Source organism: Pelodiscus sinensis, chromosome 8 (assembly GCF_049634645.1).
Source record: "Pelodiscus sinensis isolate JC-2024 chromosome 8, ASM4963464v1, whole genome shotgun sequence".
NCBI lineage: Eukaryota > Metazoa > Chordata > Testudines > Trionychidae > Pelodiscus > Pelodiscus sinensis.
The window spans coordinates 16365866-16383691 of record NC_134718.1 but is presented as its reverse complement, the minus strand read 5'-3'; the positions used below and the strand labels follow the sequence as shown (position 1 = coordinate 16383691).

General features: G+C 38.1%; 1 protein-coding gene across 2 annotated transcripts in view; it reads right to left on the bottom strand.

Moving 5' to 3' along the window:
- Positions 1-4256: 4256 nt before the first annotated feature.
- NRG3 (neuregulin 3) overlaps positions 4257-17826 on the bottom strand; it is a 906671-nt gene continuing 893101 nt past the window's right edge. For both annotated transcript variants that reach the window (XM_006112415.4, XM_075934800.1), the window contains one exon: positions 4257-13391. In XM_006112415.4, the coding sequence (XP_006112477.2) occupies positions 12884-13391 (508 nt within the window). In that variant the 3' untranslated portion in view covers positions 4257-12883. The remainder of the gene's footprint in view (positions 13392-17826) is intronic.

Sequence of the window (17826 nt, the reverse complement as noted above, 5' to 3'; positions counted from 1 at the left end):
TAACGCATGAAAACCAAGACAAAAGAGTCAAAATACATACTGATAATTAAAACCGGTTCTTATTTTTTTATCCTTTAAAACCATGGACAAGAATGTACATCTCCACAAAAGTGGAGGCCAAACATAATGAATCAGAACATTTGCTGAAACATCAAGTGACATTTTTTCCAAGGTTGTTCCTTTTAGTCATTGTCATTGTGAGAATGGATTCCATTTGCGATTTAAAAAAAAACCTAAATAAAAGAATAAAACAATGAACACATTGCACACTCCTTGAAACACAATCTTTGTCATAGGCACTACCTTTATTTTTCCCCCTCACAGAACAAAAAAAGAGGAAAAGAAGATGGGGGAAACAAAGGCAGTTGAAAAGAAACAAATTTTCCCCTTCTCTAGCTTTCCCCTTTTCCAGTTTGTTTAAGTTGTGTGTGACTATCCATTACCAAGAACATTTCCCAGGCTCTTCAGGGGCTTAAACCTCAAATTGGAGCATTCATATTCATGTAATTCTTTACAAATAATATATATATACATATATTATACCATACTGGTTTTATAAATTGTCTACCAATATATGTAATATTGGTATAAAAGGCCCCCAGTTCAATTAAATGTTCCTTACCAATGTTAACAATAAAAGTGAATTGGTAGGATAATTTATTACCCAGGATTCAGCTACAGATAAACAATGCTTTAAGGTTTCACTTACTAAGGAAAAGACATCACAACTGTCCATCTGTGCAATAAAAATGCTCAGACTTCCAAATCATTTACAGTTATGGAACATTTTTGTAAGCTTAGCTCTTACAGTCTGGTGTAGCATGGCAAATTTTCAATGCTCAATAAGAAAAATTGATTAAATCAAGTATAACATGACATTTAAGAGAATTCTACTTGAAATGTACCCTGATTCATGCAATGTCATTAAAAATGAAGTTTTCAAAGAAAAATATGAGCTATGGGGTGGGTGTCCACACTGATATCAGTAACTGAACAAGTTGTGCAGGTTTATAAGGATATCTTTATAACCCTGTTGATTAAATGGTGAGTATTGAAAACCCATTTAATCAGCAAGCCAGGCACATCATTTCCCCCCACATGTACCAGCTGGACATAAACAGTGAAGGAACAACATACTCCTAATTTTCATTGCATTTCATGTGATTTTTCAATCATCATTCTCTCAGCAGAAGGGGGTTGGAAAGTAGCTTTAGCAAGGGCTGAGCATGGTGTTTTGTTGCTCATGTGATCCAATAAAGTAAGCTGAAAGGAGCAAGAACAGGAGGGGAGGCCAATAAGAGCACTATTGACTCAGAACATGTCACAAGATATTGAGTAGTTGACTGCTGGAGATCGTATTTTCTTAAAACCCTGACATTTGTTTGTGTCAACAATCAGCTCTTATGCCCTCAGTACCTTCTGAATCCAGCACTTAAACAGAGCTAATTAAACAAATCACCAAGGTAGACAGGGAGGAATGCAAAAGCATTAAAAAAAAGGCATTGATAACACTTGTTTCTTGAAAATATTATCAAAATGGCTATCAAACTGTTTGATTTACTGAAAATTGAGTTTGCAACAGACTAAAGGTGTCAATACAACAGTCTTGGTGCCCTTTTTGGTGAAAACGTCTGTCAACATTGTCAGGAAACAAATCAGAAGAAAATTTGGCCATTTGTTTTGCAAAATTTTCTTTTGAAAAACGTCCACATTAAAACCAAGGAAAAACTTTTATGTTGAAAATGAGTTGACCACCTCTACTCTTAAATATACACAATTCAGTTTCTAGTCCTCCATTTGCAATAGGAGTAATTTAAAATCCTGCATGCAAACATCTATGCTCAAATCAACACCAGCACTCATTTCAGTGCCGAGGTTGAGAGAGCCTCAATTGCTAAACACTGCATATTTCTCCGTGTTGGGCCCTACTCTGTGAGGTGTTGATCTCCCTCAGCCTTACAAGACCTAAGTACCCAGCGCATTCCAGGACTGCATACCTTTGCAGATTTATTTATGCACAGACATACAGTAAATGGTAAGTATTCAATGCTAGCTCTCGCATTCTTTGCCCCTCTACATCAACATGGAAGAATGGAATCGAACTGAGCTAAACTGTTCAAGTTTAAGCCAGGGCACACTAGGAAGCATGAATTTCTCTAAAGTTGGAATTGTAAGGAAAGACTATAAACCCCAAATCAATTTTAAACTTCCTGCCTGTATTCATGCCATGTCCCAGTCTGCAAATAAGATAACAGAAATAACTGTTTATGTAGATTGGTTCATATAAGACCCAATTTATTTGGAAAAGAAAAAAAAAAGCCCCCACGCAGGTTGTTTGGAATAACTATTTCCCTTCAGAGGGCCGTTATTTTTTAACAAGTCTTCAATTAGCTTCCTTTTGGGGCTGGACATTTCAAAAATCTCTAAGGGCGTAAGGCATCTAACTACCGATAGGCTCCTTGAAAAACCCACCCTTATTCATTAAGGGTACGTCTACACTGAATGCTTATTTTGAAACAAGCTGTTCTGAAATAGTTATTCTAAAATAGCTTAATTCAAAATAGCACATCTGCATGGCAGGGAAGCCTCAATATTAGTAAGAGGCAGACTTTCTAATGTAGACGTGCTAGCTCGATTTAGAGCCCCAGGAAGAATCATTTGGAATGTCCCTGGTGAGGGGCTATTTTGAAATAGCGGCAGTGAAGCATCTATACATGCCTGATGTTAAAATACCTATTCTGGAATAAGTGTTATTCCTCGTGCAATGAGGTTTACAAATTTCGGAATAAGCTGTCCATTATTTCAAGATTATTTCAAAATAATGGAATGGCTGTGTAGATGCTTGTATTGTTATTCTGAAATAACGCTAATTATCTTGAAATAACAGTGCATTGTAGATGCACCCTGAGTTAAAAAAGTAAGAGAGGTGAATGTACTCACCAGCGTGTTGAGTATACAACATACAGGAAGAGTACTTAGAGACTAATTTCAAAATATACTTTTATTGTGTTTATTCAACACAACTGTCTGTCTGAAAACCAACCTAGAACACACAGCACATCACATACGCTGGGACTCGATTTGAATTTCTAGGATTTCTACAGAGTGATTATTTCTTTTCGTGTGTTCACAGGCATGTTTGCATGTGAGAGACAATACAGCTTTTAGATAAAGGTAGGAAGTGCTCGTCATACAAAAGGCAGAACTGAAGCGAAATTAGTTCACCAATATTAGTTATTCTGATAACTGCAGAACTACAATGGCCACTTTTAACAGGGCTGCAGACAGTAGCAGAGGCTGTACAAAGGTCAAGGAGAATAAAAGATGAGGGTAGCTGGAATTAAATGCTGCAGAAACCACCCATATAGAATGGATTATTACAATTATTTAAAATGATATGTAAAAGAACAGGTTAATTCAAACCATGAGCCAGATCCTCAATGTAAATTAGCATGGATCCAAATGCCAGGTCTCACATAGCAGTCTATCTGGCCCTATATATTTATATTTTTAACTCTTTAACTAAATAGTCAGGGAGAAAAATAACTCTTAAACTATGTTTGGATTCTACTAGAAATATTCTTTAGCAGTAGAAGAGGAACCACAATAGTTCCGGCACTGTGAATACACAAAGACAAAAATTAACTTATGATATTGGTATATTAGATTGCATCTAAACATCTGGGTGAAAATCATAGCTTCATTGCAGCTAATCAGAATTTTGCCACTACAGCTAGGATCTAATTCCACAATGTGTTCCCTGGAAGCCCCTTTCTGGTCTATCTTCATTCACTTCAATGAAAGCACATCTATTTACATCAGATCAGACTCTGGTCTAGGCGTTGTGATCAGAATTTTTCCATCTGTTAGATTTTTAAAATGTTCATGTTAGGCCCAAATCTACCACCAACCTATACCAAAACCTCCCATTGATTTAAATGGCAGGTTAGCAGTACAGCAAGAATGGTGTTGAGCTTTTATAGCTTCAAGTTTCTCAAACAGAAACAGACAAAACAAAACCTGGATGGCTGTCCTCATATATTTATGTGGGGGTGGGGACACACTTTTGTTTCCTTTGTATTTTTTTTCATTAGTATAACAGAAAGTATATACGGCAAGAAAAGGTGGATGGAAAAAAGTGGGGAGAGAGGAGGAAGAGGAAATGTCACAATGTATTTGTTATTACATTCCCCTCTTCTCCCTCTCAAATGCAAAATTTATAAAATTTCAAAGGTTTAAAACTTTGAAATTCAAAAAATTTAAACCAGCTCAGATGGAAAAGTATTGAGATCACTAGAGGAATCATTTAAGCCAGGAAGAGCATGAAGGAGTAGTTTATGGTTAAGAGTAGTTTCTCATACTACTCTACATTCCTTTAATCTATTCTGGATTTACCCGTGAAAATGTTTTTTCATAAAAAGAAAACAGGAGAAATATGATTTTTTTAAACAAGTGGCAATACAGGCTGTTAATGTTTCCATTTGATTTGTTACTTCCATTCAAGAATCAGCGAAATCAGAACTGTTTCTAAGATATTCCTGATTTAAGAAATGGCTTTCATTTTGGTAATTCCTTAGCTTACAAATTTTTTTTTTAATGTAAAGCTAGATCCTTTACTACTTTTTCTGAGTACACTCACAGATTCTCCCTTGGACAAGATCAGAGTTCTCTCAGGATATGTCTACACTGCAACACTACAGATGGTCCCCGAGTTGCAAACGGTCAATTTACAACCATTCTAATTTACGACCAAAACTCCCATTGAGCAGTCGTAAAGACGGTCCCTGAGTTACGAACGCAACCCACGCTTATGAACAGTGCAGTCACAAAGTAACTCAATGGGGTCCGAGTTATGAACATTTTGAGTTACAGCCAAATGTTTGGTTCGTAATTCATTCCTAACTCGAGGAGAGGCTGTATTTCAAAATAAAAAGCACTATTCCAAAATAACTTAGTCCGCGTCTACACAGCAGGCAGTCATTCTGAAATAGTGTCAAAATACTGTTAAGTAGGAGGACTTCTTACTCTGACTCTTGTAACCCTCATTGTACGAGGATTAAGGGAAGTCAGAAGAAAAGTGCTCTATTTCGAAATAAGTGCTGTGTAGCCACTCCCTATTTCAAAATAAAATACACAATTGATGTATCTCAATTTGCAAAGTTTAGTTTGAGTTAAGCCAGGCAGTGTAGATGCACCTTCAGAAAGGTTGAAATTCATTCTTATGCAGACAGCCAACCAAAGTCTATAGCACACATATGGCCCACTTAAGCACTATTTAAAAATGTATTTGGCTGTTAAATGTTACATAAGGCTTGTGCTCATTTTGTACAGGACTGAATTTTGTCCAATGAGACAAATATTATTTCAAAATATTCTCATGTAATTCTTAAAGTACAAGATGCTGAGTAGTGTCTACCAGAAATAAGAAAAGACCACATTAAGTCATCTTCTCATTTCCCCACTTCTTCCTTATTACCTTTTGCTGACACTATTTATTTTGGAAAAAAACAGACACCAACTGTTTCGTTGTAACCAATTTAGAATACCATTTTTAAAATGTTGGACATAAGTAGATTCCAACTATTCATGACACTGATTGAGATAAAATCACATTTATTAGTTTTCCAAAGCAAGTATTATTTTAAAATGGTAATACATCTATTGTGATAGCTACTTTGTGTGGTTTAGCATTAATCCCATCAAATTATTTGATTCGATATATGTTCAAAATCTTAACCATTTGAGGAACTTTAATAATATTGGGATGCAAAAAGCAACATTTGAAATTATAACTCAGGTAACTTCATGTGTGGATACTGGTCTTTGGTTTTCTGAAAGAGTTGGAAGCTATTTTACTAATAGAACTTTTCATTGTTAATGACTGCCAAACATTCATTAGGACTAGTTTTCCAATATAATAACGAGTTTTCCAATAAAAGGAAATCTAGTTAAATATGCAGCTCAGCTAGTACTGGACTGGGTTTGCAGTCCTATTTCACCCCTTATACTAATAGGAATTCATACATAACTTTTGTTTAATGTAAGTGTATATTCAGAAAACATTTCACACTGTTAGGGGCAGCAGTAGTACACACAAAAGTATTCACTGTAGTATAGTAAAGAATCATCAGCTCCCCAAAATAACTTTGTTTGGTCAGAAAAGCTGGCCGTTTAGTATGCTTGGACCTCAAGCATGTTGAAGTTTTAATCTGGTTAAGTCAGACTATTGCCAGCATTTATTTCTGTTATTTCATGTAGATATTAGTATTGGGTATCCTTGGCACTGAAAAAAATAGAGTTTCCAAAAGAAGAGAGATCAAAACCTCTCAGGCCTTATGGTTACATAATAGACAACAAAATAATGGGAGACATTTTGACTCCATCATTTGTGAAGTGTTACAAACCTCATGGAATCATAAAAGAACAACATCAAGACATACTAAAAATATGCTAACGTTTAAAATCACTTAAGCCCATATCTTGCAAAGACTGGGAAATCCCTGTTGGGGCTACACATAGTACATAGAGTTAACTGTTTAAATCCTTGAAGGATTGGAGCTTAAGTTTACTTGCTTCTGGACTTACAAGTTAAGTCCTCTGATCTTGAAGGCCAGATGCTGAATGACATTATTCCTTATGTGGGTAAACTAAGTTCAACCATAGTAAGGGTGTTGGAATATGGCATTGTGATCTACATTCTGTGTTGTTCCATAGCCATTGCAACCCCTTTGACTTCAGTAATATTGCATGGAATGGAAATCAGTGAAGAACAGGGCCTTCAAGTTAAAGGGAAAGGAAGAGGATGAGACAAAGCTTATCTATAAGGCATGAACACCCATTGTCACACATTACATATTGTAGTTGGTGCCGAATGGAAATAGAGAATTTAAATGGAACAAAGGTCTCGTTCTGATGCAATTAGATTAGATACTGCTGAAGGCTATATCAACACACACAGAATATACATGCCATATGCATACGGTATGTTTTATACTTAATTTATACTCTTTAATCATTAGTAAAAAAGTATTAATTATACATATAAAATATAATTCCCTTTATAGAAAAAATTATGTAGATTTTGTTTGCTATGATTTTTTTACATTATTAGTACTAATTTGAAAATAAAAAGTTTCACTAAAATAGCAGTCTGGAGCATTAGAAATATCTCCTTCTTTGCAGGACCTTTATACAAAGAGAACTATTCAAGTTCTTTGAAGAAAATAAGTCAAAGCAGCAAATCTCTCTGTCTTTATAACTCAGGACTTCAGTAATGATGCTTGGGTAAAAAAATTAAGAATCAGAGGGTGGTGACCGCCACCAAAAAAAAAAAAAGCAGAAGAGCAAATGTGTTCCCTGGACACAGCGGAATTGTTTTGGGATACTTCTGGTATCCCAAAATCCCCCCGCAGTCTAGCCATTCCCCCAGTGTAAGACCAATCAATAAAGAGCAGGGAATTAAAAGCTTTCTCTCTCCTTCTTCTTTAAAATTTACAAACTCAGTTATTGAGAAGTTCAGGTAGATTGTGTTTTGGCAATTTCAATGCACACACAATTTTAACAACTCATACATTTGTAAAGATTACATCATCTTAACAGCGTGCAGTATACAGGTACTATTAACTATTGTATCCTTATCAAGGGTGTATTTCCAATAACTTTCCAGTTTTCAGTTATATGCTTTCTAGCTAGATATTAAAAAACTAGAAAATAATGCTCTGTAAGCTCCAATCCAGTGACCAAGCTAATTCAAGTCAACAGGACAAAGACTCACGGATGTCAATATCTGTCCAGTAAGAACATTAGAGCTTTGACATAGCTTGCACTCTTTGATGTACATTTCAATGACTGAACTTTTCAAATCTGCAATTTAAAATCCATAGAAGAATATAATGTGGCTAATCTGCAAATATCAAGTCCAAACACTGCACACTAAGGGCCAAAGAAATTCATTATTCCGTCCAAAGGGAAAACTGGCATAAATAAATTGAGCGGGATTTCACTCCAGTTTTCTGTGATCACAGTACATACAAAACATCAGGTGCCAGCATCTAAAATGTCCTATGAGATGATAAAGCGAGTGGGCACCTTTGATTTTCCATGCTGTGCTATTTTGATTGGGATCCAGGTTTGCTCTCATTGAAGTTCTGAGAGTTTTGCAATCGCAGGATCAGGTTCTTAGTGTTTTACCAGTGCATACAACTGATCATAAATACGAAACAGTGCTTATGCACCATTGTCCCTGACAATTTATTGAAATCCAGGGATTTTTTAAAAATACATTCATGACAGCACTTATGTTTGTAAGCTGATTTGAAGGTGGTCTGGTATCTTCCACAGACCTTCATTTAGGCTATGGTTCAACAAGGCATCTAAAAATACTTGACTGTGAGCATATGGTTCTCAATGGTTTCCAAATGTAAACTCAAGCTATACATAAGTGCTTTGCTGACCTGGGCCTCATTGAGGATTATTGTGGGGGGATAGCCACAATACTGTAATCATTCCTGACAGTCAACCACTGTGATCCACACTCTACAGTGTTTGCACAAAACTTTCATTGATATCAGTAGAAGTGTCACATTAAAAACAAATATAGCCTCATGGATCAAAGCAGAACTCTGTATATCACATGAGAGATTACTTTTTTCTGAACTGTATTGAACAGTTCAATTTGGTAGAAGATATTTGAGACAGATTCTCAGATTATGTAAATTGGCATCACTCCACTAAATTCAATGGAGCTGTATGAATATACATCAGTTGAGAATCTTGGGAACTATCTAATGGTTTTTCCCTAATTGATTCTGATAGCCTTACTCAGGAAGGCTATTCATGAAGTAAAGGAATATTTAACGTAAGTTAGAGTGCCACAGTATTGCCTTATGGAATTATAATGTTTTCAATGGTTAATAACTTTTAAACAATGTGAAAATGTGTCCATAATCACTACATTTCCCATTTTAGATTGCTGGGAGCCCTCTACTAATAGGGAGGCATGAAGGGGGTTGTTTTTAAGAAACCCTATTCAGAAGCAAAACATCTACAACTTTCTAGGTTCGTATTTTACAATTCTGTTCAATAGTAATATGCTCAAGAAATGTTGATTTCCCTTGGCCAATTAAAAATCATTTAATTAGCTATTCTCCCAGTTTAGAGAAGTGTAACAACCTATGTGGATTTTTCACACCTAACATATTTGATCTTTACAGATCAGCTGTAAATTTTAATTATTGAAGAAGTGGGTTGTGTCCACGAAAGCTCATGATACCCTCTACATTTTTTGTTAGTCTCTAAGATGCTGCAAGACTATTCGTTGTATATTGTGTGTACCTCAGTGAGTTTAGAGCTTCTTCCATGGAAGATTATTAGTTGGTTTCTCAGCTGGGGAACAGATGTAATTTTGTTATAGTGCACTACATTCTATAGTGCACTGACTTACACCCCTTCTAATCATCTTGTGTTCAGGGGGATTGTATGGAGTGCAAGTTAGAACAAAAATATGAGCTGGTATTTCAGGAATGTAACTTTATGAATTCTTCTCTGTGGCCAGCATAATTAAAATGCCAGAAGTCAGAGAAAATTGTGTTCCAGTCAACTATAAAATATAGCAGTTCAGGAGGAAATACTTAACATTAGAGAAACATATAATTCATATTAAAGTGGTCTTTCTAGATCTTCTTTAACTGTTTCCTCTTGGAACAATGAAATTTTCAATCAATAATTGCAGAAATGATATTCTTCACAAATAATACACTAGTCTAGCGTAAGGTTAGCATTAAGGTCTCTCTATTCAAACATGCTGAAACTGAATAGCACAGGTAACATATCACAGTCACACATCCTTTGCTGAATACAAGACAGCAACTCTAACATGAGCTGAAGATTTCCCCCCATTTCAGATCTTCATCTATTATTCAGTCAGACACCCGTCAGTTTTTAATACATCGTTCTTCCACCGTTCCTGCTTTTGAGCACGTTAAACTAACATTTTCTTTTAAGAAAGGCATTGCCTCTTTCTTCTCCAGAAATCCTGCTGTGTGTTTCCAATACATTTCAAAAGGTGAATTTTCTGATTGGAATACGTAGTTGGGTTTGGGGCAATAAGGCCAAACTTCCCTCAGTTTAAAAAAAGGTTTCAAATTGAAAAGTATATATTATACACTGATCTTGTAGTTCCCTCATTGGAAGCAGCCTGCTACACCCACCCTGAGCCCTGCTAAAGTAAATAGGACACTATCCACACATCTCAAATTGCAGGATTAGAGCTTTCTTTGACAACAAAACACCCCACTCCCTCTCTCAGAGAATTCCTTCCTCAAGTCCAGCTGAATCTGAGCTAGTGATGTTTGAAGAAAGGAATGTCAAAACCAAAGATGCTCCTTCCAGGGGGATAAATCATAATTTGCTATCGTATGTATTTTTATTGAAAACACACAGCAAAGATTATAGCCATAGAAAATTGTATAAAGGAGACAATTCCATTACCTTTGCTTTAAAACCCCCCCACAACTTCTTAATGTGAATACTATTTTTTTTCCATAATGCCCTAACTGGGGGAAAATAAACGGCATATGCCTTCAGCTTTTTTCTGTTGTTGTTCAGTTCACTAGACAGAAGTTGAAATATTGCTTTATTCCATCTCACCATACAACCGATCGATTGTTCTATTTTGGAAATTCACTCTTGAGACTTGTGAACTGGAAAGTGGGGGCATATCTGATAACTTTAGCAATTTCCTTGCTGTAAGAGGAGTTTGTATTTGAATACATTTTGTGTATACTGTAGATTTTGTTAATAAAGAAACCAGTTTCCTGGCATTGAACAGAGAATGTTACTTGGTAATTATGTACTACAGTTCATTCATTTTTTAAAACAAATAATTTAAACAGACTGCATTTCAAAATAGTGGTTCACATGTCATTACTGAATTTAGGTCACTGTATTAGTGGCATACCATATATTGTGGATACAGGAGAAAAACAGAAAAAAAAATGTAAGAAAGCAAGTGCTTCAGAAAATGTAACTTGAATGACCAGATGTCCCAATTTTATAGGAACAGTCCTGATATTGGGGGCTTTCTTTGTTATAGTGATGCGTTTTACTCTCTACCCCTTTGTCCTGATTTTTCTCACTTGCTGTCTGGTCACCCTCACTGCAACCAGCAAATGATCTTTCTTTTCTAAAACCTTTATCCTCCCAATGGATCTATTTGACAGAACATATGCACCCGTCCACAACCTTATTAAGACAAGACAGCTCTTTGCAAATGCATGGACCCACCCATGCCAAACCAGCTGCAGTAAAGGGGGGGCCTTAAAAGTTCACAAGCATAAAGTCATGTCTACTTAAAATGACTGGGAAAAATTGAATATGGAAATAAATTAGTACAGCATGAACAAATGTATGTCAACTATTGATCATATTGTATCTTCCCAACTGATCTCTGAACAAACCATACTAAAATATACTTTAAAAGTATTCATTTGGAGTGCTCAAAAATGTTTTCAAAGTAGAACATTTTCAAAAAACTGATTTTTGTGACAAAATAATGTGGTTTAAATTCCCATTGGTAGAAAATTCATAACACCCCCCCCCCCAACACTATCTTTTCTTCTTCTTTCCCTCTCTCATTGGCTGTGTCTAGACTAGCCAGTTTTTCCAGAAAATCAGCCGCTTTTCCGGAAAAACTTGCCAGCTGTCTACACTGGCTGCTTGAATTTCCGCAAAAGCACTGACTTCCTACTGTAAGAAATCAGTGCTTTTTGCGGAAATACTATGCTGCTCCCGTTCGGGCAAAAGTCCCTTTTGCGCAAAACTTTTGCGCAAAAGGGCCAGTGTAGACAGCTGAGATTTGTTTTGCGCAAAAGCGCGTCTAGATTGGCCATGGACGCTTTTCCGCAAAAAGTGCTTTTGCGGAAAAGCCCCCGTGCCAATCTAGACGCTCTTTTCCGAAAATGCTTTTAACGGAAAACTTTTCCGTTAAAAGCATTTCCGGAAAATCATGCCAGTCTAGACGTAGCCATTGAAAATCCAAATTTCATGAGCATAGTTCATAATGAGATGCAGCTGCACAGTGCAATATTTGAACATTGCAACTCTTGCTCTTAAGCCCTGATCTAACAAGCCAAGGATGTGCGTGATAACTCAATGGTCAGGGATTGTCCCATTTACTTCTCTGAGACTACTCATGTACTTAAAGGAAGTCACATGCTTAAGCATTGGGCTGAATCAGGGATTTACTGTTGCTTCAGATTTTAGGTGGCTTAGAACCATACTTCAGCATTTAGACTTGGAAAGAATGAGGCTTTGTGTGTGTGTGTGTGTGTGTGTGTTGATTAGTTTTAAAATTATGACTCAGGGACTAAACTACAGGCAATCAGGAGGGAAATTATGGGCCTGTATTATTTGAGGCTACTCAAGAAGAACTTACTCACCAGCGAATGAATTGCTGGTGGACAGATCAATGCAGCTCTACTTTGAAACCAAAGAGTCTAAGAATGAATTTGGCCTTTTTGAAAAATATGCATAGCCCAAACCTTCTAACAGCCAAATGGGACATTTTAAAAACATACTGTATTCTGCAACTGAATGGGTAACTCAGGGGGAAAACACCCAACTCCCCCTCCCTCCCAAAAAGAAAACCTCAAAACAAAAAATCTTTAGATGTATGCTTTATCCCTCCTGTATCTTTTCTTTCTTTTAAAAAAATATTTTATTAAAAAACACTATGATATGAGGGTGATCGACTATTTGGTTTCTTCTAAGTAGATGCTTTTAAATTAATGCATATAAATAATTTGTATTTAATTTCCTTCCTTCATGTTTAGCAAAGCATTGAATGCACCCATCCTTTATTTCCCCACCCCCCCACTCTCCTCAGTCACTTGGTCAATGCTGAGTCTCTGTGTGTTTCGCTTCTTAAGACAAACTTTGCCTCTCGTTCTGATTTCGCCATGGGATTCATGGGCAGAAAAGCTGTGTTTTCACTTGCACTGTTCTCTGATTCTGTGCTTGCCAGTTCATAGTCCTCTGACCTCCTTACATCAGTCAGAATTCGAATCTGCTCCTGGACAGTTTCTAGCAAAATTTTCACTTCCTGTTGCTCTGCTATAAGACGATTGTTGCCTGGGCCACTGACATTGACAAGTTCAGCTGAATAGGAGTTTTTGCACCATTTGACGCCTGTTACTTCAGAAACATTTTGCATTTGCATGCAGGCTTCATCCAAGCCCACTGAGGGGATGATGGGAACTGAACTGGCCCTTGATGAAGAATATCCAACCAAGTCCTTCTGATCCACATTATTAAAATAAGGAGTTGTCTCTTGTGAAGGCAGTTGCATATTTATTGAAGTATTCTGAGGCGGTTTTAAACCAGTGGATGAATACCTAAAATAATAACAAAAAAAATAGCTTTTTCATTTTGTATGACACAACCAGAACATCTGTTGAAAAAGTTCATTTACATTCATCACATTTTCACAACACTATTTAATCAGACAATGTAAAAGCAAAAGCTTACATGCATTGCGCACGAGTAAGGAAAAACAAGATTTGACCATAATGCAATTTGGCCTTTCTGAGTTTCTACTTCAAGGCCCAAATGTAGCTTGATACTTGTTAGAAACTAGCCATCTTGACTTGCATTGCAGTACTCACGTACTTAACTACCTCATGTCACTGTAGTGTGTCATTTAGTCTGAGTAGCTAAAGAACTAATAAAAAAGAAATATAGATTCCCTAAGGCACCATGTTCACCAGATTTCCATTGATTGTAGTTAGCGTGATTATTGAACATTGATTGCTGTACACACAATTCAGTATATCCATCTTCAGCATGGCTATGTCTAGACTGCAAGCCTCTTTCGAAAGAGGCTCTTTCGAAAGATACTTTCGAAAGAGCCTTCTTTCGAAAGATACTTTCGAAAGAGCCTCTTTCGAAAGAGAGCATCTAGACTGCACGCGGAATTTCGAAAAAGCAAGCCGCTTTTTCGAAAGAAAGCACCCAGTGAGTCTGGATGCTCTCTTTCTAAAAAGCCTGTTTGCTTTCAAGAACGCCTTCTTTCGAAAGAGCACTTTCGAAAGAAGGCGTTCTTCCTCGTGGAATTAGGTTTACCACCATCGAAAGAAAAGCCGTATTCTTTCGATTTAATTTCGAAAGAACGCGGCCGCAGTCTAGACGCAGGTGAAGTTTTTTCGGAAAAAGGCTACTTTTCCCGAAAAAACCCCTGAGTCTGGACACAGCCCATGTGTAATCACTGGACATATAATTCAACACTTTCTCTACTCTAACACCCCATTCAAGTGATTCAGAAGCAAAGAATTATATACTCTGGCTACATCTACACTGCACAGTTATTTCGGAATAAGTTATTCTGGAATAGTTATTCCAAAATAGCTTATTTCGAAATAGCACGTCTACACTGCAGGGAAACCTCAAAATTAGTCCAAGGCAGACTTCCCTAATGGAGACATGCTAACTCAATTTAGACCCAAGGAGGAATAGAATGGCTCTGGTGGGGAGTGTAGCCAGACATACTAACCCCATATCATCCATCTTATTTGCCTCTCTGAAGCACAGGGCAGAGAAGGAGCAATAATATCAGCATAGTCTATGCTGGCTCATCTGATCCTGAGAAGCTGAAACACAGATATGTGGATAGAGAGCAGCTAAGTCAATAAGCTGGCCTCGAGGCTGAGGCTGGCACCTATGTTGATTCGAACACACACACAGTCCCTGGGAGGGGAATTTCCAAATGAGAAAACAATGTCCCGTACTTCCAATTTAATCATCTCAAATTCTCTCTTACAAGTGTAAATTAAGTTTACAACTCCCTTGTAAGAACTGGTCTCACAGCAGACAGACCAGCATCAATTGGCATTACAGATAAGAAAGAGAAATACGTGACCCCATGAGTATAAAAGATGGGCCCAGCATACACTCACTTTGAGTGTCATTCTACCCTCTACCTGCTGGTCGGGTTAGGTGTTTGACCTCCCGAGGTTCTATGGGGACGCCCACCTCGTATTTTCGTCTTTCCTAGGGATTGAGGGACCGGCCCTGGCCTGACATGCTGGAGTCGAGAGGCACAGAAGGGGGTAAAAATGGTACCTGGATGTGGTCCTCTGTCTTAAGTGTACACATAGAAAGAGTAAGCTGTTACTTGGTACCATTATTTCTATTTTTCTATCTTTATCTTCTTTGTAACCATTTTTAAGACCTATATTTTGCTAATAGTTAAGAAATAGAACAATAGCCATTGCAACCATATGATTTATAAGCTTCCTCAATAAACCTGTAACTGTTTAAGCTTTAACCTGACTCCTTCAGTTGCTGTAATAGAACCAAGCACAATTTAAAAGAACTTCAGCCGGTCTAAAGGGACAGTTATAGGAAGAGCTTGGGCGTTTGGATCTGTGTCACTCCCAGGTGACAGGATCCACTGGGGCATTTTTCAGTCTTTCTCCAAGGCTGCCCGCTGCGAAGGAATTCTGAATTCTAGCAGCTGAAATCTAAGATGTAATAAGCTCTTCCTATATAACGGGGCGTCTGTTGGCCTGCTGGCCACCCTCTGCGATGGGACCCCGGTCCTAGCAGTAAAGGCATGGACGTTAAACCTTTTCTCGGAAACATACACACACACACTGCCCTGACCGTCGGCTGACAGGGAGTATTTCAAAAAAGTGGAAGTGGAGCATCTACACACATCTTATTTCGAAATAGCTATTTTGGAAGAGGCATGATTCTTCGTAGAATGAGGTTTACAGAAATCGGAATGAGCTGTCTATTATTTTGAAATTTTTTCAAAATAACAGAATTGCTGTGTAGACGCTCGCATGGTTATTTCAGAATAATGGCCGTTATTACGAAATAACTTTGCTGTGTAGACACACCCTCTGTGTCCAAAATGTTCCTGGCCTACTCCAAGTAGCAGTGCATACTGGATAATTTTGACAGGCCTTTTGAGATACCTTGTGGATTTCCTCCTGTTGAAGAGATATCAGTTGTGAATCATTGTGGAAGTATTCAGGAAAGTTGCAAAATAACTTTTGGGCAAATGATAAAGAAACATGCAAAACTGACTGAAAATAGACATATTTCAAGTCCAAGTATCAAAATCTGTTGCTGCCACATCTCAAAGAATCTATATTGATGAAAGAAGTCCACCTATAGAGAGGACAGTTTAATAAATAAATGAAAACAAAACAAACCAGAACAAACTTGTTGGCTTGTGCCTGCTGTTGTTTCCTTTGAATTCAATTATTATATAACATTCAAATCATTATAGCTAGAGTGGTCTCATTTGGACAAACTGAAGAAATAGTCTGAGGTAAACAAGATGAAGATCAATAAGGACAAATGCAAAGTACTCAACTTAAGGAGGAACAATCAATTTCACACATACAAAATGGGAAGTGACTGTCTAGGAAGGAGTATTGCAGAAAGGGGTCTAGTGGTCATAGTGGACCAAAAACTAAATATGTCAACAGTGAGATATGGCTGCAAAATAAGCAAACATCATTCTGAGATGCATTAACAGGAGTGTTGTGAGCAAGACATGAGAAATCATTCTTCCTCTCCACTCTTCACTGATTAGGCCTCAACTAGAGTATTGTATCCAGTTTTGGGCACCACATTTCAGGAAAGATATGGAGAAATTGGAGAGGGTCCAGAGAAGAGGAACAAAAATGATTAAAGGTCTAGAGAACATGAGCTATGAGGGAAGACTGAAAGAATTGTGTTTGTTTAATTTGGAAAAAAGAAGACTGAGAGGGGGCATGATAGCAGCTTTCAAGTACAGGTTGGAACTTCCTGGTCCAGTATCCTCAGGACCTGACTGGTCCCGGATAAGGGATTTTGCCAGAATGAGGGAGGTCATTTTTGGACCCCTGCCATTACCCCCCCCTGGCCTGCCACTGGCCTCCCAGCCAGCTCCCCACCTACTGCTGGTCCCACAGCTCTGCCAACCTGCTGGGCAGCCATCACTGCCAAGGCTCTGCCAGGCAGCCCGGCGCTAGGGCACTGGGCAGCCCTGTGCACCAGGCCTTCCTTAGCTGCTGCGCGCACCACACCAGGGCTCTGTGAGCAGCTCTGTGCATTGCACACTGGGGCTCCCTCGGCCAGCACGTGCACGCTATGCATCAGGCCTTCCAGACCCACTGGACAGCCACACTACCACATGCTGGGCAGTCCTGTTGTCAGTTCCTTGTGGGTAGCCCACTGCCCTGCCAGCCTAGCAGAGAACTTTATTGCTGGCCCTCCCCCATCACTCCCTGGTCCTGCAGCATCCATGCTGGACCATGGATGTTGCTGAACCGGAGAATCCTGGTTAAGAGAGTTCTGACATGTACCTGATTGGGCATTATAAGGAGGAAGGGGAAAAATTATTCTCCTTAATGCGTGATGCTAGAACAAGAAGCAATGGGCTTAAATTGCAGCTAGGGAGGTTTGGGTTGGAAAGCAGGTTGGACTGTACAGCAAACCAGCTCTAAATATTCAAAGTATGGGTCAAAACATAAAGCCACGTAGGTAAGGGGGAATCTTTCAACTCACTTCAATTGGGCATTATAAATGGCATTATATGGCATCATTGGTCTGTATTATACACACACGTCTGGATGTGTGTGGTTACATAATCTGAAACAGGGCAGTACTCTATCAAATTGTAAGTTACTATCCTGAAATGTAAGCAGCTATTGTCTATAACCTGCAGTCAAAATGCTGGCCACTTAATCAAAAATAGACTGTCACCCTCCAACCACAGTCAGTCTCTGAGGATGCAAATGGCCTGCTGGTGCTTTGTTTGTTTATGGATTTAATTTT